The sequence below is a fragment of the Mangifera indica genome, chromosome 9 (assembly GCF_011075055.1).
Source record: "Mangifera indica cultivar Alphonso chromosome 9, CATAS_Mindica_2.1, whole genome shotgun sequence".
NCBI classification, from domain to species: Eukaryota; Viridiplantae; Streptophyta; class Magnoliopsida; order Sapindales; family Anacardiaceae; genus Mangifera; species Mangifera indica.
Genome location: NC_058145.1, coordinates 4,132,078 through 4,159,476, shown reverse-complemented (window position 1 = coordinate 4,159,476; position 27,399 = coordinate 4,132,078). Strand labels below are relative to the sequence as shown.

The following is a 27,399-nucleotide window of genomic DNA, read 5'->3' as shown; positions in this document are numbered from 1 at the left end:
TAGGAATTGGATTTGATCTAGGTGGAAAATGCTCTTCTCGCAAACAACACCAGAATGAATGATTCTTTGAAATCAATTGAACTGTGATCGGAGGTAGAGTAGAATTGGCTAGTGGTGAAAATGAAGGTAATTGAAGTTTGTGTGTGAGTCCATTGTAATAGAGAATTTTAGTGTTGTATTGAATTTGTGTAGAGTGATTTTCAAATGAAATGTGTGCTGAGAATTGTCGAGAAAGTGCCCATGGGCTCTAATACCCAGAAGAAGTTGACAAGATACAAAGAAATTACAACATTAAAAAAAAAAAACAACTTATATACAATACTAATCAAGTAGCTATGTGGCTGTTAACAACAAATTGACAACTGTAAATTAACTAACAATTTTTCTGTCGTTGATTGAACTACTCTCATTATAGATTGCAACAATCTGTCATATTACAAGATATGTCTACCCATTACAAGCTGCATATAAAAAACAATAATAATGTTAAAATATTATATATATTGCTATGATAGTTATTTAATAGTGATAATATGTGATAGATGAAGAGGTATTATCATGTTATTGTCACATTAGTTTATGAAGAGGTATATATAAAAGAAAAGTCGAGCGAAAACTGTTAGAAGCAAAAAACTAGGCCTTAATTTCGGGAGTTGATGACAAAGAATAGCAATGGTGATAAAGAACAAACTAACACATATGACAGTCAAAACTCAAAACCAACAGATTCACCCATTATTCAAGCCACTTTTACGTCACTTCTTACACCAAAACATCATAAACTCTTATTTGGCAAAATTGTTTCATTATTTCACTTCTGCTAATATTTCTTTCTCGATCCATCGTTGAACCTTTTCCATTAATTAATTTTGCCGCAGAAGAACATGTACGGATCAACAAGCTTTAACCGAGTTGCCAATGACTACTTCATGCACACATCACAGAAGGCGGTGCCGGGAATGAGAACGGTGTCGTGGCCGATGGAAGTTGATGAACAGGTGGCGCATGATCCCTCTGAGGAGATGGCGAAAAAGGAGAAGTCACCCACCAAGTTTGCTGAGAATGCAGTACACGCTATCCCATTTGTCTTACTTCTCTGTTATTTTGTTCTATGGTTGCTTTCTAATCCAAGTAAGACCACTAATGAGTAGATAATAGATTTTGACTCATTGATAGATCGTAGGTCTCTGTGTGTGTGTATATATATATATATATTAATTAATTTTAAAATATATGCAGATGTAAATGTGGGAATAAATAAAGCAGATTCGACTGTGGCGGCAAAAATTGAAGGACTGACGATGGAAGGAGACATGGATACAGATCATAGTGTGGACGGTACTCAAACCAGCATATTACCTGTGGAGTTAGGGGACATGGACAAACCAGCAACCAAATTTCCAAAGAAAGCTTTGAGAGGAAATATATATAGAACATCTTTCAAGTGATCATCATATATCAAATTTAGTTTGGGATATTTATGATCAAATTTATGCTCTCCTTTTTGGAATTTTGTATCGTTGAACCCAGTTTGCTATATTAGATGGAACCGATATTTCCAGGAAGTGAATTTAAAGATCATTCTAATATAACCCATGCTGCAGTTCAGATCAATTTTCTGAAAAAAATAATATCTCAGAGAGTGGGATGAGTTAGTCCGAATTTTTAAGAAGAAAATAATGTTGCATAAGATGATGACTTACGATAATAATTTTGGTTTTGCATTTATGTGGACTAATTGTTTGAACAAAATTAATATGATAATCCTTCAATGATTAAAAATTCATCAATTTTACTCTCTCATATAATAAGAATAAAAATATTTTTTGTATGTATAGATTTACAACAATGTTTATTTAAACTTTTTCCTTGCTTTTATCATCACTTCAAAGAAAAACTTTTAATTCTTACAAGATTATGGCAACTTGTATCTGTATGTCAATGTTTGTAATATATATATTTATATTATTTTACACTTCCTATTAAAGAGAATTCTATTTTCTAAAGAATTCATTACAAGCTTATCTTCACATGGTTGTGGCGATTCCACCGGCCAAAATCTCCTTTCTAACATCCAAGGCTCTCACCCTTTCTTGTGTTTTTTCAACTACTCTTTAGTTCTTATAGAAATAGTGTACGCATATCAAACTTTGCATCTATTTTTATTTTACATATCTAATGCAACACATGGATGTGTATGACATTATTTAATTGAGGCAGTTTCTGAAATTGCCATGAAATGAATTTTATCTAAAAATTCAAACTTTCATAACAACACACGGTTATGTGCTCTTACACACACGGGCGTATGCCCTTACACTTGCTTAATGTGAAATGACTTTTCTACCCTCCTAAGGCACGAATGAGCATCATCCTTGTGGCGCACGATCGTCCCAACTAAAATCTCATCACAAACACAATTAAACACCAAGAAAAAACTAAAACACCTTTTGGCTACACATGTCTATCTCAATAACTTCTTAATATGAATTGATACACACTAATAATAGAATGAATTGGACTAGGCTTTGACCCAATCCCATTATGGACATAGATTCAAGTGGTTATGACGTCTTTCAATATTCTCATATGAGATACCACCTCCTGTGTTCGATGAGTGACAGATTTTCTATTGATTCACCTTAACCTCCATATAAACTCTCGATATTACTAATCATTATCTTTATGGTTACCTTAATTACGGTAACAAGTTAGATAGTGTCAAACCATACTAATCATTCTACGAGACAATTTAATGGCCTTAAGTCTAAAGATTAGATGTACCAGTGAGTTAAAGAATTTATTCCATAGATACATGAGCAACCATCTATCTAAAAATTCTCTTGTTAGGTTAGTCTAATAAACACATCTACGCATTGACCCATGTGTTGCATAAAGTTGTTAGTTGACAGTTTCGACATATAAAAATTGTTGTCACCTTTTAGTGTGGTCACTCAATTCAATGATAATCTCACACTATTGTTTATGTCCTTGGTCATAGTAATATTAAGATTATGAATGTTTCTAAAATGACTATATAATTAATGTGTGCACAGAGTTCTCATGTCAGCTGTCTAATCCTTTCGTTACAATCTACCATTATAAGGATATATTACTTGTACAAACATATTATTTGAAACATTAATATGTATGAATAATATATCACATTTATGAATAAATAAATAAATTATATAGTTACAAATGTAAAAATTGATTGGCTCTAAGGTGATACCCTAATAGTATTGACTCATTCAGTACTACTACAATAGCTCAATAAGGTTTCCTTTACTAGTGAGTTTTGGTTTCCCCTTCTTAAAATGGATGTGTGTTTTAGTACATGCGAGTTCACCCTTCTCATTGGTGTGAGATTCAATTACCTTATAGTTCTTTCTAAATAAATTCCCTTGTCAGATCAAAATTAAATATAAGAAATGCATTTTTCGAATAAGAGATTGGTAACTAAGAGTGATTTGATCTTTAAGATGAATATGAAATATAATTACATTCTATGGATTGCAATGGGCAAGGTAAATTATCGTCACTACAATTATAGTGTTAGTTGTTCAATCATTATTGAATAGAATCTAACAATGAGTTAAATGTTTGCAAGTGTATATACTAGTCAATTACAATTGCAAAATTAGGTGTGTTGGGAATATGACCTAAAACGGTGATCCATGATCGTATACAACTTAATGAAGAGGTACATCGATGACCCTATAAAATTTATGAAGTTACTGCATCCATGTCTAACGTACATTCCAAAAATGTTAAGTGACTCATCGTATTGGAGAGACTTAGGACAACCTATTCATGTTCATTCTACTAACATTGTTAAGGCAAAATGACATACCACAACACAAACCAAGGTTGGATGATTGTTGATATACATAAACGATTTTGTTTTGTATATATGAATTTTTACACATATAATGTTTTTAGAGCTAGACCATACATCAACCTAACAAAGGAGATGGTTCATTCTAACTAGTGGTCAGACTGATTAATCAATGGTCACACTAATGATATGTATAATACACCCGCACCCCACACTTGGAAGTAGTAATGTAATCTAACATTTCCTCCTTCATTTTGATAAAACTTTATGCTGACCTTCCCTTGTGTTCTTTTACCTTTTGTCTATCATTTCTCATTTCACATATTTATATTTCATATTTCTCTTTTCAATTTTTAGTTATTCAAATACATTCACAACATAGTTGAAATTATTTTGTTATCAAACTAACTAAATAATGATGATAGGGCATTGGCTGATTAAATTGTGGAAAATATCATGCCCGCAGTTCATCTAAGTTGTATGAAAGGTTTTAGGTAAAGCCCATTGGTTAATTTAATATAATATAATCTATTAAAAATTAAAAATTAAAAATATACAAAAATACAATCTAAGAGGTTTTAGATTGTGTCATAAGTCTAACCATATTGTAGGCTAATCTGACCCACAAAACTTATCAATTGATGGGTTTTAGCATAACAGGTCACACAATATTCGGTCTACCACGGCTCACAACTGTCTAATTAAGAAGAATAATTAGTAAATTAAAATAGATAATGTGGATGAAATTGGCTTTATGAACGACGAAGTAACTACAGTTGGTTTGACATGGAAATCAATGTAGACTCTCAAAGCCTAATAAGATTTGCTATTTTTGTGGGCAGTTTGTACTGTTTTGTTTGGAGCTGTTACCTACTTATCAATAGTTTTGTAATCTTGTCACTTAAATTTATAATATGAAGAGTTAAAATATTTATTTAATTACTTTTTACTCTTATTTTAAATAGAAGATCTTTGTTATTTAATTATCCTTTAACGAATTAATGTAATATGAAGAGCTTTTTTACAAGTACTATTATGAACCACTACATTTTGTTATGTAAGGACCGGTTTGAACGAACTGTGTTATGTTCCAAAAAACAACATTTGAAAGTGGGAAATTATAAAAAAAAACAGGCAAAAGTAAGGGGGCTTAAGTGAAATTGCTCAAAAAATTCATATTAAAGCAAAAATGCCCAACATTTATGAAATGTCTAAAATACCCTTATATATAAACAAGGCAAAATTTCATATTTTCCACTGTGAAACGTCCACTGTCATTGTGCAAATCCAAAGAAAAATAGACATTTTTCCCACTGTGAACCGTCGCCCACTGTCATCCCACTGTCAAGCCGATTTCTATCGATTTTCTTGCTTTCCAACGAGCGAAAATGGTCAAGAAGGTTAGTATATCTTCCGTAATCTTGTTTGAATCAAGTTATTGTTCATATTATTGAGATTTGAGTGAGATTTTGCAGTTTGAAATATTAGGGTTTCGATTTTGTACAATGCTTAATATGTTTTGATTCTTGGTTGTTTTCGTTGAATTTGTTGAGGGGTTTTGTGTTATAGAGTATGTAGATTCGATTTATGTTGAAATTAGAGGTCGAAATGACCAATTTTTGGCCCAAAAATCGGTCCGAAGCATTCAGCACTCCGACGCTTTCCCACTATGACGAAGAACAGTCCCACTGTGACAGTGGGTTAGGAGGGTTAAGGGATTTTTTAAAAACTTAGGGATCTGGTCGTAATAGTTTAATCCACTGTAGGCGTTTCTGAAATTTCCCATGTAACAGTGGACTGCTTGTGAATAACAGTGGGTTGGGGTGAAAATTAACTATTTTGAAACTGCAGTGGCGGTAATAGATTCAAAAATTACTGAGGGGCCAAGGGATAAATCTTGGACCGGTTTGTAATAGAAATTTTCTCAGGGGGTAAATTGATATTTTTCACATCTAGAGTTTCTCGATGTGTAGTTTTCGAATTTTATATCCGTTTTTTCAATTTTAAGATTTTTCAATATGTAGTTTTCGAATTTAAGATTAAGTTTTTCGATTTTTGTGCCTTTCAGACACATTTTACTATGTAATGATCTCGTATTTTTAAGATTTCCGAAGAATTTTTCGATTATTATCATTCTAGGCTATTTCAACTTTTAGAATTCAAATTTCAGTTCTGTTTTTTCGAATTTCACTGTTTTACAATATATCGACTCGTACTTTTCAGATTTTCGAAAAAAATTTCGATTGTTGTCATTCAAGGGTATTTCAACTTTTAGAATTCGAATTTCAGTTTCGTTTTTTCGAATTTCACCATTTTACGATATATCCACTCGTATTTTTTAGATTTTCGAAGAATTTTTCGATTGTTGTCATTCTAGGGTATTTCAACTTTTAGAATTCGAATTTCAGTTCTGTTTTTTCGAATTTCACCGTTTTACGATATATCCACTCGTATTTTTCAGATTTTCGAAGGATTTTTTGATTGTTGTCATTCTAGGGTATTTCAACTTTTATAATTCGAATTCCAGTTCTGTTTTTTTGAATTTCACTGTTTTACGATATATCGATTCGTATTTTTCAGATTTTCGAAGAATTTTTCGATTGTTGTCATTCTAGGGTTTTTTCAACTTTTAGAATTCAAATTTCAGTTCTGTTTTTTTGAATTTCACCGTTTGACGATATATCAACTCATATTTTTTAGATTTTCGAAGAATTTTTTGATTGTTGCCATTCTAGGGTATTTCAACTTTTAGAATTCGAATTTCAGTTCCTTTTTTCCTTTTAACTGTTTTACAATCCTGAAATCTTATTTTTAAAATTTTTCGATCACCTTTTTTATTGTTTTGTATTTTTTTTCTTTTTATGATTTTTCCATGAAGACATTTGTTTACATATTTGCTATTTATGAATGACTAACGAATTTTGTAAATTTTCGTAGGATATTTCTCACAAAAGAAGGCGTGTTGAAAGCGAGCTGCGAATCCTCGATGAGTCCAGACACTTTCGGACAAATCTGATATGTCGTGCACAGCGCACAATATTATCTAGGATTACGTCTACACTGACCCCGAAGCAGCTACGACTATTTGAGAGGACATGTTTCAGGTATCTTCTTCGTTTATCGGAAACCAAATTCTCTGGTATATTAGTTCATTCATTTCTACCCGAGAGTCGTCTACCTCTATGCGTCGACGTTTAGTGGCGCAGTTATATTTTCACTATATCGAGTAGCTCGCGGATGTATATTTAGTTGACTCATTGTTTATTTATCGTTCTTCTTATGTTTACAGGTATATATTTATTGTATGTGCATATGTGTATGATATACTTTATCTGTGGTTATATATGGATATGTGATTTGAGTGATGTTACTATTAAGCATGAGTTGATATATCCTAAAATGATGAAATTCGAAAAAATAAAACTGAAATTCGAATTCTAAAAGTTGAAAAACCCTAGAATGGCAACAATCGAAAAATTCTTCAAAAATCTGAAAAATACGAGTTGATATATCGTAAAACGGTGAAATTCAAAAAAATAGAACTGAAATTCGAATTCTAAAAGTTGAAAAATCCTAGAATAGCAACAATCGAAAAATTTTTCAAAAATCTGAAAAATATGAGTCGATATATCAAAATGCCCCCCAAATTTTAATAACATTTCATTTGACCTCTCAATTATCTATTCCTAAAATTTCATTGAGAAATTTATAATGCTCTTATAATGTTTAATATCAAAATACTCCCCTAATTTTAATAAAATTTTATTTAACCCCTTCTAGTGAGTGAGGAGGTTTATATAAATGAAGGAAAGGGTAATTTTGGTATTTTAAAAAAAGTCATGAGCATTTTTGCTTAGGAATAGTGAATTTAAGCATTTTTGCTTGAAAATAGTGACTTTGGGCATTTTTGCTTAGTGGGAGGGTATTTTGGCCATTTTTAATAATTTCCCTTTGAAAGTACCCAGTTATAATTTTTCCTTTTTAAAGAACCGAGTTTTCAAATTTTCATATAAAATTAACCAAAAATATATTATATTACACAAAAAAGAATCTAACATCTAATGTTTGTAGATCTATTGAATTAATCAATTTGTCTTGAACAAACAATTAATATCCATCTTGTTATTTGAAGAAATAGAGACTTAGAAATGAGTTCAACAACAAGTGACTGGATGATAGCATATTGCTTAAGTTAAGAAATATTAGTTATATCTTCTTTTTTTTCTTTTTTGATAACCGAAGATCACGCTCATATTTATTGAACAGGTAAACTCAAAGCATAATGATCAGATCTACAATTATTATATCAAGATTTTACAAACATAATAAAGGCTTGAACCTAGAGTCTATATCTTCTAGTTTGGTTTTAAGTTAATAAATTTTAATGACCTCGACATTCCTCCTCACCCACCGTTCATTGTCGCATGTCTCTTCATACTTCCTCTCTTGATATAATCATCAAAACTATCTATCGCTAGCTTCCATGATTATTGAGCTTGGCTGTCATAACAAGACTGCAACCTAGTTGAAATTGGCTTTAATATTTTAATTTGATGATTAAAAATTGATTGAGAGATTGAATGGAAGAACACGAAGATAATAAGATTCTATGATTGTGAAAATTGATTGGGAGATTAAATGGAAGAGATAGAAACAATAAAGTTTTTTAGTGAGAAAGATTTGAATGAAGTTGAAGGAGTTGTTGTCGTGGGGGAGGGTAAAAATGTATTTACATAATTTTATTGTTAACACGACAATTGCAATGCACATAACAATTGTGGCAACTACTCAGAATTCAATTCGATCCAAGTTTAAATTTGTTTATTGTATTGTATTACATCTCTTAAAGTAAGAATAATTTAAAATTTAAACAAAATCCATATTATCATAATATAATAAAAATTGAAAATGGGCCAAATGACTATTTCCCACTTAAGGTTTAACACAAAGCTAGCTTTATATTCATAAACTATTGAAAATTTAAATACTTATATATCTATTAAATTTTATTGTTATTATCAGGGCTAAAATTATTATTTATTAAAATATTTAAAAAATTAAAAATTTATCATATTTTTCTACTTAATTTTAAAAAACTAAAAAAAATTTTTTTACTCAAAATTTGAAAAACAATATTTTTTTCTAGAGTTTTTTCAACCACCAATGTGGACAGTCAAAGACAGTGATGATGAGGTTCTTCTCTCCGCCTCACTTCTTTCTTTGTCTATTGATTTAGTTGATCGGTGATAGTCAAAAATAGAGCGAAACTGAGAGAGAAGTCATTTCAGAAGGAGAACATTGTTGTTGCTATCTCTGGTAGTTGGTAATGATAATTGAAAAAACTCTTAGAAAAAATGTTAAATTTTTAAATTTTGAGTGGAAGAAAATTTGTTAAATTTTTAAATCTAAGGGGGAAAATATAATAAATTTTTAATTTTTTTAAATATTTTGATAAATGATAATTTAACCCCTTATAAAATTTAATAGACAAATAGGTATTTAGGTTTTTTATAATTAATGGGTGAAAAGTAATTTATATCAAACTTAGGTGGGACATAGTCGTTTGCCCCTGAAAATGATATAATTTGACCGAATGGTAATTTCATTACAGTTTGACGTTGACATTTCCTTTATATATTCTTCAAACTTTTCGCTAGTTTGTTTCGACATTCTAAATGTTACCTTTTCTTGTGTCATTTGTTTCTTCTCTCTCTTAATCTCTGCTTTTCTCTGCAAAACCCGGTCCAATCTCCTGCTGGGCCGGTCTGACTCTAGGCGTAATCCTACCTCTTGGAGACATGAATCCTGACTAGTAAGCTTCAGATTTTTACCCGTTTATTTCAATTTTAGTATTATTTTTGTTTATCTAGGATGGGTTTCTCAAAGTTTTTTAAATTTCGTTGGATCTATGATTATTTTGTGCTAAAAACTGTTGGGTCTCTTTTGATATGTATGTTATTTATTTTTGTGTTCGTATTTATGATTGTGCTTTTCTTTTGGTAGTTGTATGATGTTCTTAAATGGGAAATGAGATTTTCAGGTTTTGTTTAGATTGGTAATTGTTTCAGTTATTGGTGATCTCTGACGAGTTAGAATTTATCGATTTTAATTGTATAATGGATAATTGAATTAGGGATGTATTGCATATGTGTTATGAAAAATACAAGTTGAAGTTTCTTGTTCGTTCAGCCTTATTAGGCTTATTATTTGCCAGAAAATATGATTTGGTTGGAAAAAGGTGTTTCAGAGTTTTTTTTTTTTTTAAAATTCTCATATTAAATACTGTTGTCATTATTATTTATTATTATTTTGTTCTAAGCAGTGACTATTTGTTCAAGCTTTTGCTGATTGGAGATTCTGGTGTTGGCAAATCGTGTTTGCTCCTGAGATTTGCTGTAAGCTTATAAAATGATAATCACTTACATTCGGTCAACTCCTTTGATCGCTCTCTCTGTTTCGTTACTATAGTTTGTCTTTTCTTTTTTTAAAAGCTTTGTTTAATTTATGTACTCTACTATTTCTAAGTTGTGTACGTTTAATTTCTAGTTCTTTAATAGATTAAGACCCAGATGCGCATGTGTTTCTGTTGAGATAGCAGAAAGTATCTTACCCTCATTTTAAAATATGTTTTCTTGTTTGTTGAATCAGTAAAAGAGAACCTAAGGGGTCGCTTGTATTTGTGTCAAGTTGTCTGCATTTTCTGTACTGTGGAAACTGATGATTATTTATGGTTTGATTATATTTTAATATGATCAGTGAAAATGCCATGCTATGCTTCTTTTGTAGGACTAGTGGACTTGCATATTATGTGTTAATATCTGATCTGTCTTATATGCCAGTCATATGATGGATGTTTTCTAGTGTCTCCAGTGATTGATGGCACCACCTTTGATTAAAAGTGTTTTGGTTGCTTATGATGAAGAATTTTGGTGCACTAAGCTAATTATGTAGAATTTATTTCATATTTATATGCATGTACAGACTTTTATCATCTGTCACTCTGATGCAGGATGATTCATACCTGGACAGTTACATTAGCACAATTGGAGTTGACTTTGTAAGCATCAATAAGCTGTGGATTCAAGTAAATATTGTCTTGATTTGAAGTATACCATCCTGATATGATATCTGTTTTTTGTTTTGTAGAAAATTCGCACTGTAGAGCAAGATGGCAAGACTGTTAAACTTCAAATTGTGAGGCTTTCTTATTCTTTTTTTTTTTTTTAATTTTTGGATTTGTTGATGATGTTGGAAATTGTCTAGGTTGGCTTTTGGAAATTTATTAATTTTTTCTAATGAATTCTGAATTTGTCCTTGTTTTTTGACTGGTGCATATTAGTGTCATATCTTATGTTTCTTACTGTTAGCCAGTTTTGGTTTGAAACATGCAGTGGGACACTGCAGGACAAGAAAGATTCAGGACAATAACTAGCAGCTACTATCGTGGGGCTCATGGCATAATAGTGAGTGTTATCTTTCATATTTGATTTTTAGTTCCATTATCATTGCACTCAAGTGTCATTACTGATTTCATCAAAAAATGATATTGATGTATGTGAGACAGATAGTTTATGATGTCACAGACCAAGAGAGTTTCAACAATGTTAAGCAGTGGTTGAATGAAATTGATCGATATGCAAGTGAGAATGTGAACAAGCTTCTGGTTGGAAACAAGTCTGATCTCACTGATAAGAAGGTCGTGTCTTATGAAACGGCCAAGGTAGAAAAATGTCACAGTTTTGGTATATATTCTTTGACAAAACTATTGGAAAGATTATTGACCAGATTGCCTTTCTTTTTATTGTAATTCAAAGGCATTTGCTGATGAAATTGGCATCCCCTTCATGGAGACCAGTGCAAAGGATTCTACTAATGTGGAGCAGGCATTTATGGCCATGACTGCTGCCATTAAAAACAGGTATATTTTGAGTAAATCTTTGCATTTTTATTGTTATAACAGTAACAATCTCCCAGAAATGTTTTGGATATGATGCTCTCTCTTGCAAATTTTTGTTTTCCATATCAGTGGGGTTAAATGCTTGTTTGTGGATTCTTGTATCATTGGTTTACCTGTAATATGTTTTCACAGGATGGCAAGTCAACCTGCAATGAACAATGCGAGGCCACCAACAGTGCAGATAAAAGGACAACCTATTAATCAGAAAGCTGGCTGCTGCTCTACTTAGTTGGTTGTTGTCTGATCCTTGCGAGGATTTAGTAGCTTTCTCAATTACTCTTTAAGGATCAAAGACTGTTCCTGTCTCATGAACCATATATATGATTTGCATTTTAAGTTGTTTTGTAGGTTATTGTGAAATTTCATTCTTTCAGTTCATATTACTATTAAATGGCCTGTACAAATGATATGTTGCTTGATAGTAGTAAATGTTATTCAATTATTTTCTTTTTTCAATTATACCATGTTCCTCCATACCAATGCTTTGCTATTTGAGTTGCAATATAAGGTTCTGCCAGGTTGGTTTCACAGAGGGGATAACATAGATAGATAGAAATATATAAATATATATGTATAAATGTTTGATTGGACATGGAGATTCAAATATTTTATTGGCAAAGTTTGTTTAAAGGGCATTTAAAATCATAGTTGCGGCTGTCTAATTGCATCAAGTTCATGTCCATATGATAATTGGACTATAGCATATCTAGTTGTTTCACTTAATGTAGCTCTTTTTTTTTTGTTCCTTTTTTAAAAGAACAAAATTATTTATACAAATAATTTTATTTTTTCTCTCATTTCAAAGTTATTGAAAAAGATATTACACCATACACAAAAAAAATTGTACAATAAACTCCTTCAAGTAAGGGAAAATTGAGCAATATAATATGTATCTATTTTGAATATATAAATAGATATACACTTATATGTGGTATCATGTAATAAATATTATTTATTTTTAATTCAAAATTAATTAATCATATAATAATACAAATCAAATATGTATTTATTTATGTATTTAAAATGAATATGCATAATTTGAGTGAAGAAAAATTATATTTTCCTAACTTTATTGAATTTTGTTGATAGGCATCATTTGCCCAATAGACTTGATCACTCTTTCTAAGCAAATAACGTCTATTAATAGATTTTTCACAATTTTATGTAACATCTATTATTATATACCAAAAATTACGCTGTAATCCTTTTTAAATGAATTTTCTGTCAATATTGGAGTAATTTTCTCGTTAAAATATAACACTTTGAAGTTTCAGAAATTCATACACCAAACCTCAGTTGCAATTTTAGACAATAAACAATTAAAAATCAAGACCAAACTCAAAGTAACATTCATTTAACACTTTATAATAAGATCAAAACCCATCTAAAATAGTTTGAGTTAAAAAAAAATCGTGATTTTTTTATTTATCATCATCCAATCCATGTGTCAAATATCAACACTTTGTCTTCATCGTTGTACTTGTTTGTAAAATCTACTTTATATATAGAGTCATTGTTCAACTCTATTCGAATAACTACATTTGTATAATCTTTCAAGTGTTGGTTAAAATCATAAAAATCCTTATTTATTTGAAGTAATTAACTACTCTAGAAAGAAACAAAAACTAACCTTCTCATTTACGTATATTTTCTTTAGAATGTCGTTTTCTCCTCACTCTAATGATATAAACAGTGGAAAAAAAATAAAAATCATGCAAAACAACCCAAAATTCAGAGAATCAGACCATTTAGACTTTTTTTAACAGTTGTTGGAAAAGGAATCTCTAAAGAAGAAATGCAGCCAACGAAATGGCATCTATGTAGAAATAAAACTTATAAACTTATTTCTTGAATGACCTTGATATATTGCTGACGAGATTAGTAGTAATTGTTGAGATGGATCATGTTTGGGTCAATTAGATTGTATTCGGATTGACATAAAAATAGCTCAAATTTGCATAAATATATTAAAAAATTGAATGAAATAAAATAGATACCAAGTTAACTAAACTTATTCGATATTTGTAATGCCCCTCTGTATGTACGTACTTTTATCTAAAACTTTTCCCAAAAAAATAGCAGAATACATGATTAACACTTAAACAAACAATAGAATATCAAACAACATGCAAGAAGGGGTAAGAAAATTTTGGATTAAACAAACTCATAACATAAATAGTCTATAGTATCCATCCACAAGTACCAATGTATTTGAAATCCACAAATTCATAATCAATAATGCATAAACATGAGTCTCAACTCAATATAAACATAATAAAGGTCCACATGCTCAAATGAACAAAATGCCTCTCATCTCATGCAATGTCCCAAGTTGACCCTTGGCTCCCTCGTTGCCCCACTGATTCACAAACCTACTTGAAAAGTCACAACGAGGAATACAATGAACAAAAATATTCAGTAAATAGATGACTTTTTGACACCTTGCATATAACATAAATCAAAACCCAAATATTCCTATCATCAATCATATTGTGGTACTTCTCAGACTTTTCGACACCTTGCACATAACATAAATCAAAACCCAAATATTTTTATCATCAATCATATTGAGGTATTTCTCAGATGTTTCCCCAACACCTAAATGCCTATCAAAACTATTTCAGCATCCAATGTCATATCTCCATTAACAGTGTTATCTCAGATGACTAATAATACCAAACGATGTATGTTAACGTCTCAAATGTCTTACAAAAGTATACAAAATCCTAGATGTCTATATAAAAGTGCATCCAATATACCTCTTGGTTGGGCTTTAGGCTAAAGATACCCTAAACACATGAGGAGTTAGACCCCTGGCTTTTCTCATATCACACAAGCATCTCAAATGTTAAGACATCTAGCGTCAAGTGCATGCATGAGCATCCTAGATGCTAAGGCACCTAGTGCTAAGTGTATAATAAATCAGAGAGGCATCAATGTCATCTAGATTAACCTTAATACTTTCACTACCGCATTGCACAAACCTCAGTGGTTAAAACAAGGAGATACATTGTTTCTTGTTTTTTACTCAAATTCACTTTGATCAAGGTTTGTGTTATTATCTACATAGTCGAGCATCCAAAAAATGTATAATTAACTCAATTTATCTTCGTTAAAACCTAGGTCACCTTATTCCCCTTATCACAACTCATAAAGGTAAAATTATCATTTTTCATATTGTATGAATGGGCGTCCATTGCCCTTGCTTCACATTCAATTCACATCTCCCATGAATGGTTGTCACCTTATTATCCTGAACGATAATTTACTTAGACCTTTAACTAACAGTTGACTAATGACGTTACTCATTACGCACATTCACTCGCCCTTACACTACTCATTCATTTTGGATCACCAAGAATGAATGTTCATCCTATAGCAAATGAACGTTTGCGGTCTCACTGCCTGACACATGTTCTTACGGTGAACAAAGTTCATTGTCTCTAACCTAGAGGATGAACAAATGTCACAGTACACTGGGACAATCGTTCACCATTGTCTACAAATTGTTGATCAACCTGTTCCTTACAATTTTCGGCCAACCATAACAAGTCCAAGCCTAGAACTAATAATGCGTAAACCTGCATATGTTTCTACTCAAAACAACCATCAAATGTACATTCATATCTTAAATCATAAATTGAGTATCAATTTCTTCCAACACATTAAATCAACACAAATATATACATATCCATTAAGCCATTAATATCTATATTTGGGTCAAATTCAAACACAAACCAAGATTGGCTTCTAACAAGGCATCATGGTCACCTAGTCAATAAAGTGTCAACAAATAACTATAAGTCTTGTCAACTCTATGATTATATACAATAAAATCCTTTCATCAACCAACATTTCTCGAGGTTGAGAGGCAGTTTTGCCACTACTTTCATCTCACGTTTTGACTGTCTTAATAAGGATTTATGAGTGCTATTATATCTTGTTGAAAAGCTCTTTGAATTTTCTTTTCAGTGATATATAGCTTGTATGAATTGGGGATCATTTGGATTGTTAAATATTGCATGAACCACAAGGACTGCTTTATCAAATAAACAAAGGAGGCAGTTTTTGCCACTGACTTTATCTGCTGTTTTGACTATCTGATTGAATGAATTATGAGTGCTATTATAGCTTGTTAGAAAGCTTTGTGAATCCTCTTTTCAACGATATATAGCTTGTATGAATTAGGAACCGTTTGGATTGTGAAATTGTATGAAAAAGAAGGTTGTCCTGTCAAATGAACAGGGTTGTGAACAGTATTTCACAGTTTGGAAAAGAAAGGAAAAGAAAAGAAAGGAAAAGAAAAGAAAGGAAAGGAAAGGAAAGGAAAGGAAAGGAAAGGACAAAAAAAAAAAGAGAAAAAGAAAAGCAAGAAAAGGTTGGGACTCAAGATTCAAGGGTCGTCCCAAGAGTAATGTCTGGTGAGTTATGAATAAATTTAGATGGAAGCAAAATTAGTAAGATATAAAACTCGCATGCATGCTATAAACTATGAGGGGGCACTTTACACTACACCGCCTGCAGTAGGGCACCTCCCCAGTAGAACACGTTCGTAGTAGGACATAGACCCCTAGTAGGGTCTGCTCGCAGTAGAGTATGCTTGCAGTAGAGCTCAATTCAGATTCAGAAATGGTGTAGTAAAAGAAAGAAAGAGAGCTCGAGCTTAGAAAAGTGTCAAATCCCTATAGTTAGCTTCCAGAAAGTATCAAATAGATACCAGATGGGACAAAGTATGACCCAAATAGTAAAAAGTGAACTAAATTACCCCATCAATCTCTTATAGAGGTTAGGATGTGAGGTTGAGTCCCAAAAGTGCGTTAGAACAGGAAAAAAAGATAGTTTACTTTATTCTTTCCCCTTACTGAGTGTTCTTATCACTCACTCCCTTTTCTTTCCTGATTGCAGGTACAAGTGATCGAGGTAGCTGCGAGGCAGGGTCAGGTCAGCGTAGATATATCCGGCTAGAGCAGGTTATCTCTAGTTTATATTACATGCATACAGTGACATGTTCTTGTCGACTTTTGACTTTTTGAAATTATGGTACAGTTGCATATGATTACTCCATGTTTTCAAATGCTTTCAGATGAGTTTTCATATGAGTATATACATGTTTTGTTCACTTCCAAATTTTCAGTTTTCTTGGAATACTTCCTAAACACTTTTAATGATGCGTTTATTTTAAAGTATTTTTAAAAAAAGAAAAAAAAATAGATGCTCCGAATATTAATTCGTAACATTTCTCCTTCGGTGGGTAGTACTTCTAGGGAGGGATATTACAACAGGTTGCTCGTTAACTAACATGTTTGGGCAACCCTTTGACCAAATAGGTTTTCTCGACCTAATTGCACCTAGGATCCCTAAAAACAAGTTCGTTCAATTCTCTATTTTCTAACCATTTATTTGGCTAGATAGCATAGGGCTTTAGAAGTACTCATGTCGACGATTCTATTCAGAGCATTGTATGGCGTCAACATTGTCGAAATCTGACAAAATTGCGACATGAAAGTCACGGTATGGATCTCAATTTTTTGAGAATTCTGACCAAAATTTCATTTAGTTCAACTTTGAAATCATGTATCATAATTCCAAGCATCATCCTAATATGTGTTTTATTATTTTTTTTTTTTTGGTAATTTAATCCTAACGTGTTTCTCAATCCCAATTTAATACAATTTTGCACAAATTAATTCAAACCCAAAATTCAAAATTTGCACCAATTTCAATGCAAAATAAAAAATCTAGATAACAAGAATTTATAGAATTTTGGGCATAGGCATTAACCTTAGGCTCTGATACAAATGTTAAAAAATTCATGCCAAATTCTATAAATCGAAATACAATAAATTGACATACTCGGATTTCGCCTCTGTTTGATGCATATTAAAAGTTATTCATGGCGTGATTAATTAGTTTCCACAACACAATTTACCTTTTGTACTTTGATTCTAGATTATGTGGGAAATCAACGTATTTGGGAGGATTTATTTTTTTGTCTGCTCAGTTTTATATTTCTGTAACTTTTGCGCAGGGAGAAAGAATGTGACAGTTTTGGGACTGTAAATAGGTGTCCAATTGCTAACTTCCTCCAACTGTCCATTGGTAGTTAATGCAATCAGGATAGATCGATCTGTCATAAGTGGATTCACACCCACTTTTTTACAATTCTTTGCCTAGTCAATTTGAGCCACAGAACCAAAAAGGTTATTATTGCCTTTGCTCCTTCATGATACTCTACAAATGATACTTATGTATTATCCTTTCTTCAATTCGTGCATACAAAATTTGTACCAAATCACGTTAAATTATCATTCTTTTTTATGTGCTCGATAGATTATATCCTTGCGTAAATTCTCAACGATTACGTAAGTCTCAATTTTTGTTCATATTAAGTATTGAAATATTTGGGTCTGGACCATAAAATTGACAAAATTATACGAGTAATAGCATTTAAATTAACATATAATTTTTTTATGTTTCAATAATTATGAAATAACAATAAATTGTCATGTAATAATCAAGTAATATAAAAATATCATTAAAAATAAAATACTTAAATTAAACTAGAGAAAGTTCAAGTATTACAATACATGCATGGTTCAATGACGAAGCCAATCAGCCATATGGAATTGGAAAATATATATATATATATCTTCAATAACTTTAGGTATATGCCATGAGCAAGCACAAGCATTTATTTGGAAAGCCCATGAGAAAAATAATCTCGAACGTACTAAAAAATTAAAGCCGATCAGTCGTAATATTTGTAGAAAATAATTCTAATAAGAAATACCAAAATTATTTGTAAAATAAATGTTGATAGATACGACCAAAATGGTCAAAGAAATGTAATATAATAAATCTTCTATTGACGGGGGCATTGAGGCAGTCCAATTTGAAGGTCCAGAGAATCATCATCTCTTGCTTCTAGAGCTTGGGATGACATTGGCATTGGTGAAGCACTACAAGCGTTATAATAATGAGAGGCGTTACACCTTGACATATAAATCGGATAGTACTTCATTGCTTCTAAGAAAGAGAGAGATGGCACATTACTTGTTCCCTATTAATTAAAACATGCTTCCTGGAATTAGATTTACAGAATTTAAAAGAGTCATATCTTTAATTGGCAATACTCAAATTGGTTCTTACCATACATGGAATCCCGCCATAGTGTGGAATTCTCATGAGGGATTCAATGTAGCAACGTGAGAATTCTTTTTCCATCTGGTTATTTGATGTGCTCCCCTTTAAGATTAAATCATGAGATCAATATAATTGAAATAATAATAATAATAAGCATGGTGTTCTTTTAATATTGGGTGGAAGAAAACTTACAGGAGATTCATGGAGAGGCAAATCGAACATGCTTGATGTACGATTCTTTTTATCAGCTAAAGCTTGCCTGAGAAAATACTTCTGAGCATGGCTAGCGATTTGCGTTGGGGTTTTAGTGTGCAGATATTCCATTGAAATCTTTTTCCAATTTCCTCTTCCGACAATATTCAACGCTGTTAAGAAGCGTTGGTGTTCTTCCTCCGTCCAAGGCTTTCCTAAATACACAATTTAAATGCGAAAGTAAATTTCCAAATATCATCAAAAACAATAAAGAAAAAGCCTTCAACATATGAAAATACCCTTTTTCCTTTCATATGGTTGTTGATCAGCTTCATCTCTCTCAGGATGAACAGAAATATAGACACCAAAGAGTTTAACGCAGACCTTTTCATTACAAGTTCTTAAGTTATGGCCACTGACGCCACAACGCGAACAACTTCTTGCTGTTTCCTTCACCATGTTTCGTGTTTTCACATAAAAAGATATATTGGTAGAGAAATTAAAGAGTGTGTTACATTTTTTTTAGGGTAACTGAATTGTCTCCTTGGTTGGTATCTTGTCTTAATACACATTTTGATTTTCCTTTTCTGCATGCAAATATTCTACATTCCAAAATCTTTGATTTGTTGATATGGAATTTAGGATTATTTCTCGATCTCAGCATTTATTATTATATATATCCAACTGGCTTAAGCCTTAAGTTATATATTCTTTGAATTAAAATTAAGATATATATAATATAATTGCCAATAAAAATTGAGTGGACAAATCCAAACAAAAATAAACAAACGAAAATTTCCCATAATCAAACAAAAATAAACCCGTTCCCCTTTAAAGTTGTTATTTTGGATAATTGGAGATTTCATTCTTCCCCTGCAAGAATAGTTATTAAAAGAATATGAATAATTAATTGAAGTTAAAACTTGAAAATTTTTTTAGCTCAGCATTTTTTTTTTAACATTATCGCTTTCCATATTTTGTTTATCCAATTTATGAAAAATAGTCCAATATCAAAGTCTAAATTTATATCTAGGCTTTACATAAATAGATTGATTAATATCCTTAAGAAATTGAATTTCATAAAAAAATTAAAAATAAAAAGAAAAGAATAAAAAAATTTTGACGAATGTAATCTTTGATTTTTAATGCTCAAATAATTAGAGAATGTACAAGATTAACAATTGGATCCAGCTTAAGCTTCGTTTCTCAAATTATTTCTCGATAAGACAAACAATAAGGCGCTATTATTTTTGTCCAAGATATATCTTTTGGCCAAAGGAATTTTTCCCACCCAAGGTTTACTTTTTTCCTAAGCTTTCACCCATTAATTTCAAAAATATAAATATTCACCAATTAGTCGGTAAAGTTATCCAAATCGGTTAATTTAAAAATTTTATTTCTTTTTCACCTAAATCCAAAAAAACTAATTTTTTTTCTCACTCAAACATTTAAAAAGTTACATTTCACCCTTACTAAGGTTTTCAATTTCTTCCCTTCTTTTTTGATGATCGGAGCTAACCGAGAGCCTCATCAATCCATCCTCTACCTGTCATAGATGACCCTAACAAAAGAAAGATCGAAGTACGATGAATCAACAGATTTCCCACCTTTGAATGTGATCGAATAGTGGTCGAATTTGATCAAATCATGGTCAATGCATCCATCGATGGCTTTTGTGGATGCATTCGGTCGTCCATCGATTCGCTGTCTTTCGGTCTTTCTTTGGTCAAGGTCGTTAGCAGCAAGTAGAGGATGGGCTAAAGAGGCTCTTGATCAGCTCTGGTTGTTGGAGAAGAAGACAAAAAATTGAAAACCCTAGCAGGAAAAATGTAACTTATTAAACTTTTGTATGAGAGGAAATTGTTAGTATTTTATGGTTTTGGATGGAAAATAGATAAAATTTTAGTTTTTTTAAATATTATAAATTAAATAACGATTTTATTTTCAAAATTATTAATTCTAATAGTTAACATGTGAATATTTGAGTTTTTGAAAGTTAATGAGTAGAAGTTTTCGAAAAGAGTAATTATTGGGTGGGTATATGTCCTTTGGCCATGTTTTTTTCATCCAGACCATGGGTTCTGATTTGAGTACAAATTTAGTGCATCCTTTTTCCCGGTCCCAAGTCACGCTCTCATAGTGATACTTAGAGGATGGAAATATCATCGTATGTGAAAATTCTACGTTAATTTATCTCAAAATGTGTTTAACTCTTTATTTTATTGTGATGGTTTTTTAGGGTGAATTGGGAGCCCTGAGATTCACTAAGGCTGGTCAGAAAATCTGTCTTTATCTGCTGAAGAACAATTGAAGGCTTTGATCTTTGATGATGTTCCTTATTTTTATTATTATTATCTTTTTAGGTATAACAGGGGCAGAACACAAAACAAAAAAAGAAAAATAAGTGAAGGGAGCCTAAAATCACATTCCAAGATCTCTTGAAGCTCAGGAGGAGCCTCAAAAAATATAAGAAAAGCATCTGCAGAAATAAGACTATTGCTTATAATTCAATCAGTAATACAATTTGTTTCTTGGGTAGAATAAAGAATGCTTATATTTCAATTTATAGAAAACATGTTCTGTACACTAATAATAAGATTGATATTAGGACCAATAATGGAGTCCTCACTAAGAATGGTGTCAACTGTTTTCTTGCAATAAAACTCTACCTAAAGACTTGGTAGATGATACACCTAAACAAACTTGAGTCCATAGTAGATGACTCACAACTCTACAGTAAAAGGTGTGTAAATTTATAATGGTACTATAAAGCCACTTATGAACTTACCTCTGTTGTCTCCAATCAGCCTACTAGCAGAAGCAGAACCTGTAACAACATTTACAGTAGCATCCACATTAAATCTATACCATCCAGCTACAGTAAATGCCTATTCTTCATTATGGGACAATACATGAATGCTAGGAATACTTTTAAAAGAAAGGTTCAGAGCTTCCAAAACTCTAGCCATGTATCTACAAATCTGAAGGGGCCATCATGCATGTGGTCTTAAATAATTTGGGCTACGGATGTCCTGGTTTCTCCGAAATCATAATAAGTAGTGATAGAAAATATAATGTCTCAATTCGAATAAGTTTGACTCTTAGCTAATAAAAAATTACATCATAACTAGTCTTCATTACTTGACATAAAAAACGAGCCTCTCTAAGTGGGGCGAATGAGACTCAACCAAATAGACATAGTTAGACATGGCAATGGGCCGAATTGACTTCGGCTTAGCCCATCGAGCTTTGGGTTGGATGAAAATGGGCCTTCAAGTCAGGCTAACTTATATATTTTCTAGAACCCAAAGTCTGACCCTATATATAAATTGGTCAAGCTGAGCCTTAAATAGATTGGGTTATTTAAACAATTTTTTTTTAATTTTTAAATACAAATTATTTTTCAATTATTAAAATCGAGAACAATACTTTGAATATTTTATTTATAATCTCTTATTTATGGCAAATAAATATTATGATTATATGATGAAAAATATTATAAGTTTATAATATAGTACAAATAAATTGATTTATATACTGTATAAATTACAAACATAAATAAAATATATATACTATATCATTTATTTACTCATTTTTAACATCCAAATCTCTGAATTCTTTTGACATTGGATTCATCTGTAATATTTTGTAATAATAAAACTGAAATGAAAATAAAATTATAAACACAAAGAAGTATTATTTGGGAATTTAGATAATTTTTTAAAAAGAGTTGATAAGAGAAAATAAGATTAAAAATATAATGAAAGAATTGAAATTGAGAAAAACTGAAATCGATAAACAGTTAGATTGATTTATATAGAGAAAAATAAATAAATTTAAAAAAAAAAAGAGTTAAAGGCTCCTGCCACAAAGGCAAAAAGTCGTGGCTGCTGCTTTAAGCCCTTCTGTCATCTGATTTTTTTTCTAATTTTTATTTTTTAAATAGTAATAGGTCAAATCAGATTGATTCATGGGCTTAATATTAAAACTCATGGCTCAACCCAAAAAGCCCATAGGTTAGGCCCGACACGCTATAGTATTAGGCTAAGTTTTATTAGATTGAACTTTAAATTCATATTTTGAGTCGAGCTTTTATTTGGTTTGACCTAATTGATATGTCTAGACATAGCATAATAACAATCTCTAAGCATGTGAATGTCACTTTTAACCTTACGACTACAGAAAAGCCCAAGAACTGGTATTAGAATGGCCTAATATGAACTTTCTCTCATTTGTAAGCAATCAAACATGTTTAAAAAGCCGTGGAAAAATTTTCATTCTCTTTGGCACCTTGAGATGCCAAATCTTTCTCCAAAGTCTATCCGAAGGTGTCAAATCAATTATTATTAAAAAATGATTTTCATGCTGTAAATTGGTGGCGTGAAATAATGTTTGTGAGCGGAGACAACTCCAGCATGGCAAAATGAGAATGCCAATAAATTTTCTGTACAAAAATGTGAGACACTTATACATTGTAGAATCACAAAGGAAAATTTTGGACTTTAGATTTATTTAAGGATAAATGAAAACAGGGATTAAAAAAAATAAAGTATTTAAGATAAAAATTTACATATTATTATAAGGATAAATAATATTATCTTATTATTATATTTCAACAAAATGAGATAAATATTTCATGACTATAAAAATTATAACTTTGACAAATAAATACAAAAATTGTTTTTTCAAATTTCGATAGTCAAAATATGTTGTTTCATCAAACGTGGGTGGAAAATAGTCACGTAGAAAAATTGTTTTTTCTTGCAGTGATCAATAAATTCGGAATGAAGAGGTGTCAATTACTCACCTGGTCATCGGAGAATCTCTCCGAATGTGAAGAAATCGACCCTGAACTCTCCGTTTCGCCTGGACTTCTCTCAGAAGACTTCCTCTTCCATAACCATTTTCGCTTTTCCATTGCGCTGTCTTGTAGTCCAACAACAATTAGCACATCACAGAATGTTCATCTGCCAAAGAATCAGCAAACCATTACTCCACCAGTAACACATCTTAAATTAACTTTGAAGTTGCAGAAGAAGAGAAGAAACAAAATTTCCTCCCTGTTTGTATGTCATATTAGCCATTTCACTAATATAAAACAGAGCAAGGAACCTCTTCAACTATCTCAAACATTAAACAAAAGGATGACTTGTCTTATCACCTTTGTTTCTTTTCAAATTCACTTTTAGGGCATTAGTTCAAATTAAACTTATCACCTTTCACAATAAGTGTAATACTTGGTGAACAGTCTTTCATTCGAAATTTTCTAAAACTTCGTTGATATTGGTTTCTTGAGATAGACCTAAAATACCTTGAGGTATGTTCCTATAGATATTAATACTACTGTCATAGAACACCCCACCTATATCCTTCATATCAAAATTTTTACACAGGAATTGTTTCACCTCATAAAACAACCTCTTATCATTGGTTGCAAGTAGAATATCATCCACATATGGAACAAAGAAACAAATTTTACTCTCACTAACCTTTTAGTATATACATTGATTTATGATGTTTTTTACAAAACCGAATGAAGAGATAACTCATAGAATTTGAAATATCATTGACAGGTTTGTTTCAATCCATATATGGGTTTTTTAAGTGTACACACCAAATGCTCACTATCACTTAGAGGAAAATCCTTCAGATTGTTTCATATATACCTCTTTTTCTAGATCACCATTGAAAAATGTCATTTTCACATCTATCTAATGCAGTTTTAAGTCAAAATAGGTTACCAATGCCATAATTATATGAAAAGAATATTTCTTAGATACAAGATAAAAAGTCTTGATGTAATCGCTTCCCTTCATTTTGAGTAAAACCTTTATCAAAGAGTCTTGTTTTATATCTCTCAATGTTACCTAATAAGTTTTTCTTTGTTTTAAAGACTCATTTGCACGCAATGACCTTTGCCCAATTAGGTAACTCGACAGGATCCTAGACTCCATTACTCTTTATAGATTTCATCTAATCTTTTATGGTATTGTATCATAAAACAGATTTACTACACTTCATTACTTGTGAAAACATGATAGGATCATCTTCAGCTCATAAATTATGGTCAATTTCTTATAAATACACTATGTAATCAATATAAATTATTAATTTCCTTATTTTAGTTGATCTTCTTAATGTTGTATTAGCATTCTCTTATGGAGTAGATTGCACAACTAGTGGTTCAACAATATATTGAAATTACAGGACAACTTGATCTATTAGACTATTATTAGTAACTGTGGAACTTCATTAATTAGTTGTTTAACATTCATTTGAATTTGAGGGGTGTTATGAATAACAACCAATATATTACTTAAAGCAAATGGGTAAACATTTGAATGATCTTTCTTAGAAATTAGGTCTCGAGATTGATCACTCCCATTAGTCAACTCATTTTCAAGAAATTTTGTATTTCAAGATTCCACAATTCTAGCGCTATGTGATGAATAATAAAATCTATTATTTTTAGACTTTTCAACATATTTAATGAAATACCCATTTATAATTATTGAGTCCAATTTCTTTTCATGTGGATTATACACTCTTACTTCAAATGAGCATTCCGAAATGTGTATATATCACAAACTTAGTTTTTAACCTTTAAATTACTCAAATGGTATTTTAGAAGTAGCTTTGGTTGGAACATGGTTTAATATATACACAATCATTTTAAAAGCTTCAATCCACAATGATTTAGAAAGTTTGGGGCTATTAAACATACTCTACACCATGTCCAATAAAGTTTGGTTTCTTCTTTTTGCTACACCATTTTAGCATGGAGAACCAAACATAATATATTGGGCAACAATCCCATTCTCTTTAAGAAGCCTTGCAAATGGACTAGGTGTTTATCTATCCTAAGTGTATTTACCATAATATTCTTCACATTTATCTTATCTTACGATTTTAATTTATTTTCCAGATTATTTCTCTACTTCTACCTTGAAAACCTTAAAGGCATATAATGTTTCACTCTTGTTATAAAATGTGTAGAGATACATGTATAATAAATAATCATCAATAAATGAGATGAAGTATTTTTAACCATAAACATCCATATCCAGACAACATATATATGCATGTATGATTTCTAATATATTTGAACTCTTCTTGAAACCTTTCTTTGACTTGTTAGACCAATGTAGAAATATAAAGATCAGTGAGAGCAAATTTGTCTTCATGGTATGGTTCAATATATTGGTTATAGTGCTATTAATATCAAGTCAATTTTATCTAAGACCTATGATGTGAAAGATCTTAAAAATACATTATTTTATTTTGGCATTGAGATCAACTATGATAAGACTCGTGAGCTTTTGACTTATCTCAAAGTGTACATATGAAATGCGTAATTAAAAGGCTTAATATGCATAATTGCAAGACAATGTTATGTCTAAGGTGAAAAGAGATAAGTTGAGTATCAATAAGGTATATATTATGAGGTTGAAAGGGAATCTATATGAAATATCCTTAATGATGATACTATTGTAGCTTACCATAGGACAACTTCTCATGTGTGTGGTTGAATGATGATTTCGTTAAACTATTTAGTATCGACTCTATTTATCATAAGGGTAGTGCAATTAGGTAAAAGACCACCAATAGAATGACGCGTACAAAATAAAATATCTTAAAGTCAAAAACCTTTTAAAAAAATGAGATATTAAGGTAAAGTACACAAATATAGAGTTGATAAAGTTTAAGCCTCTAACAAAAAGAATAAGACTTGTAACCCATAAAGTCATGTTTAAAATATGAGTGTTTAATAGATATTGATCATGTCATGTTGACATATTTATTTATCTATAGATATATGCACATATATATGATTAAGGTACAATATATCTCTCAAGATAAGGTTTTGTTAAGTATGACAGTTATATGTGTATATTTCATGAGTCTCGAGTAAGGTTGAATCATACATGTTTAATTATAACTAAAATGATTTTTCTTGTTTATTTTGAAACATAAGATTAAAGAGAAATCATAAAGATGACTAACAAAGACATAATACATGTTTGTGATCATTTTGTTGGGTGCTATTTTTGTAACACTCCTAGATTTGATCCATATTGCTTTGATTATTAGTAATTCTGGTCAAAGACGATTTTGTATCAATAGAGGACATAAGTAATGTTTTGGTTCATTATTAGTAATCATATTAACTGGATTATTTATTAAAGTGTAATTTATTTTTTGATTATTTTGTTTTCGATAATAATGGTCACTTAAAGTTAAAAATGTTGATTACCCAAAAGTAAAAAAA

At 31.0% G+C, this 27,399-nt stretch overlaps 3 protein-coding genes across 3 annotated transcripts; 2 read left to right on the top strand and 1 right to left on the bottom strand.

Annotated features, from left to right (window-relative positions):
- Positions 1 to 884: 884 nt before the first annotated feature.
- On the top strand, positions 885 to 1,448 carry LOC123225687. The gene is made up of 2 exons (XM_044649797.1): positions 885 to 1,131; positions 1,267 to 1,448. The coding sequence occupies exons 1-2, from the start codon at positions 885 to 887 to the stop codon at positions 1,446 to 1,448; spliced, it is 429 nt and encodes a 142-aa protein (XP_044505732.1).
- An 8,043-nt stretch (positions 1,449 to 9,491) lies between these two features.
- Positions 9,492 to 12,251, top strand: LOC123224912 (ras-related protein RABD2a-like). The gene is made up of 8 exons (XM_044648680.1): positions 9,492 to 9,650; positions 10,161 to 10,233; positions 10,848 to 10,895; positions 10,985 to 11,032; positions 11,230 to 11,301; positions 11,403 to 11,558; positions 11,653 to 11,756; positions 11,928 to 12,251. Exons 1-8 carry the CDS (start codon positions 9,637 to 9,639, stop codon positions 12,022 to 12,024), a joined length of 612 nt encoding a protein of 203 aa, XP_044504615.1. The 5' UTR covers positions 9,492 to 9,636; the 3' UTR covers positions 12,025 to 12,251.
- Positions 12,252 to 18,657: 6,406 nt separating this feature from the next.
- On the bottom strand, positions 18,658 to 19,589 carry LOC123225686 (probable transcription factor At5g61620). The gene is made up of 4 exons (XM_044649796.1): positions 19,430 to 19,589; positions 19,131 to 19,345; positions 18,945 to 19,040; positions 18,658 to 18,855 (listed from the first exon to the last, which is right to left on the bottom strand). Exons 1-4 carry the CDS (start codon positions 19,587 to 19,589, stop codon positions 18,658 to 18,660), a joined length of 669 nt encoding a protein of 222 aa, XP_044505731.1.
- Positions 19,590 to 27,399: the final 7,810 nt, after the last annotated feature.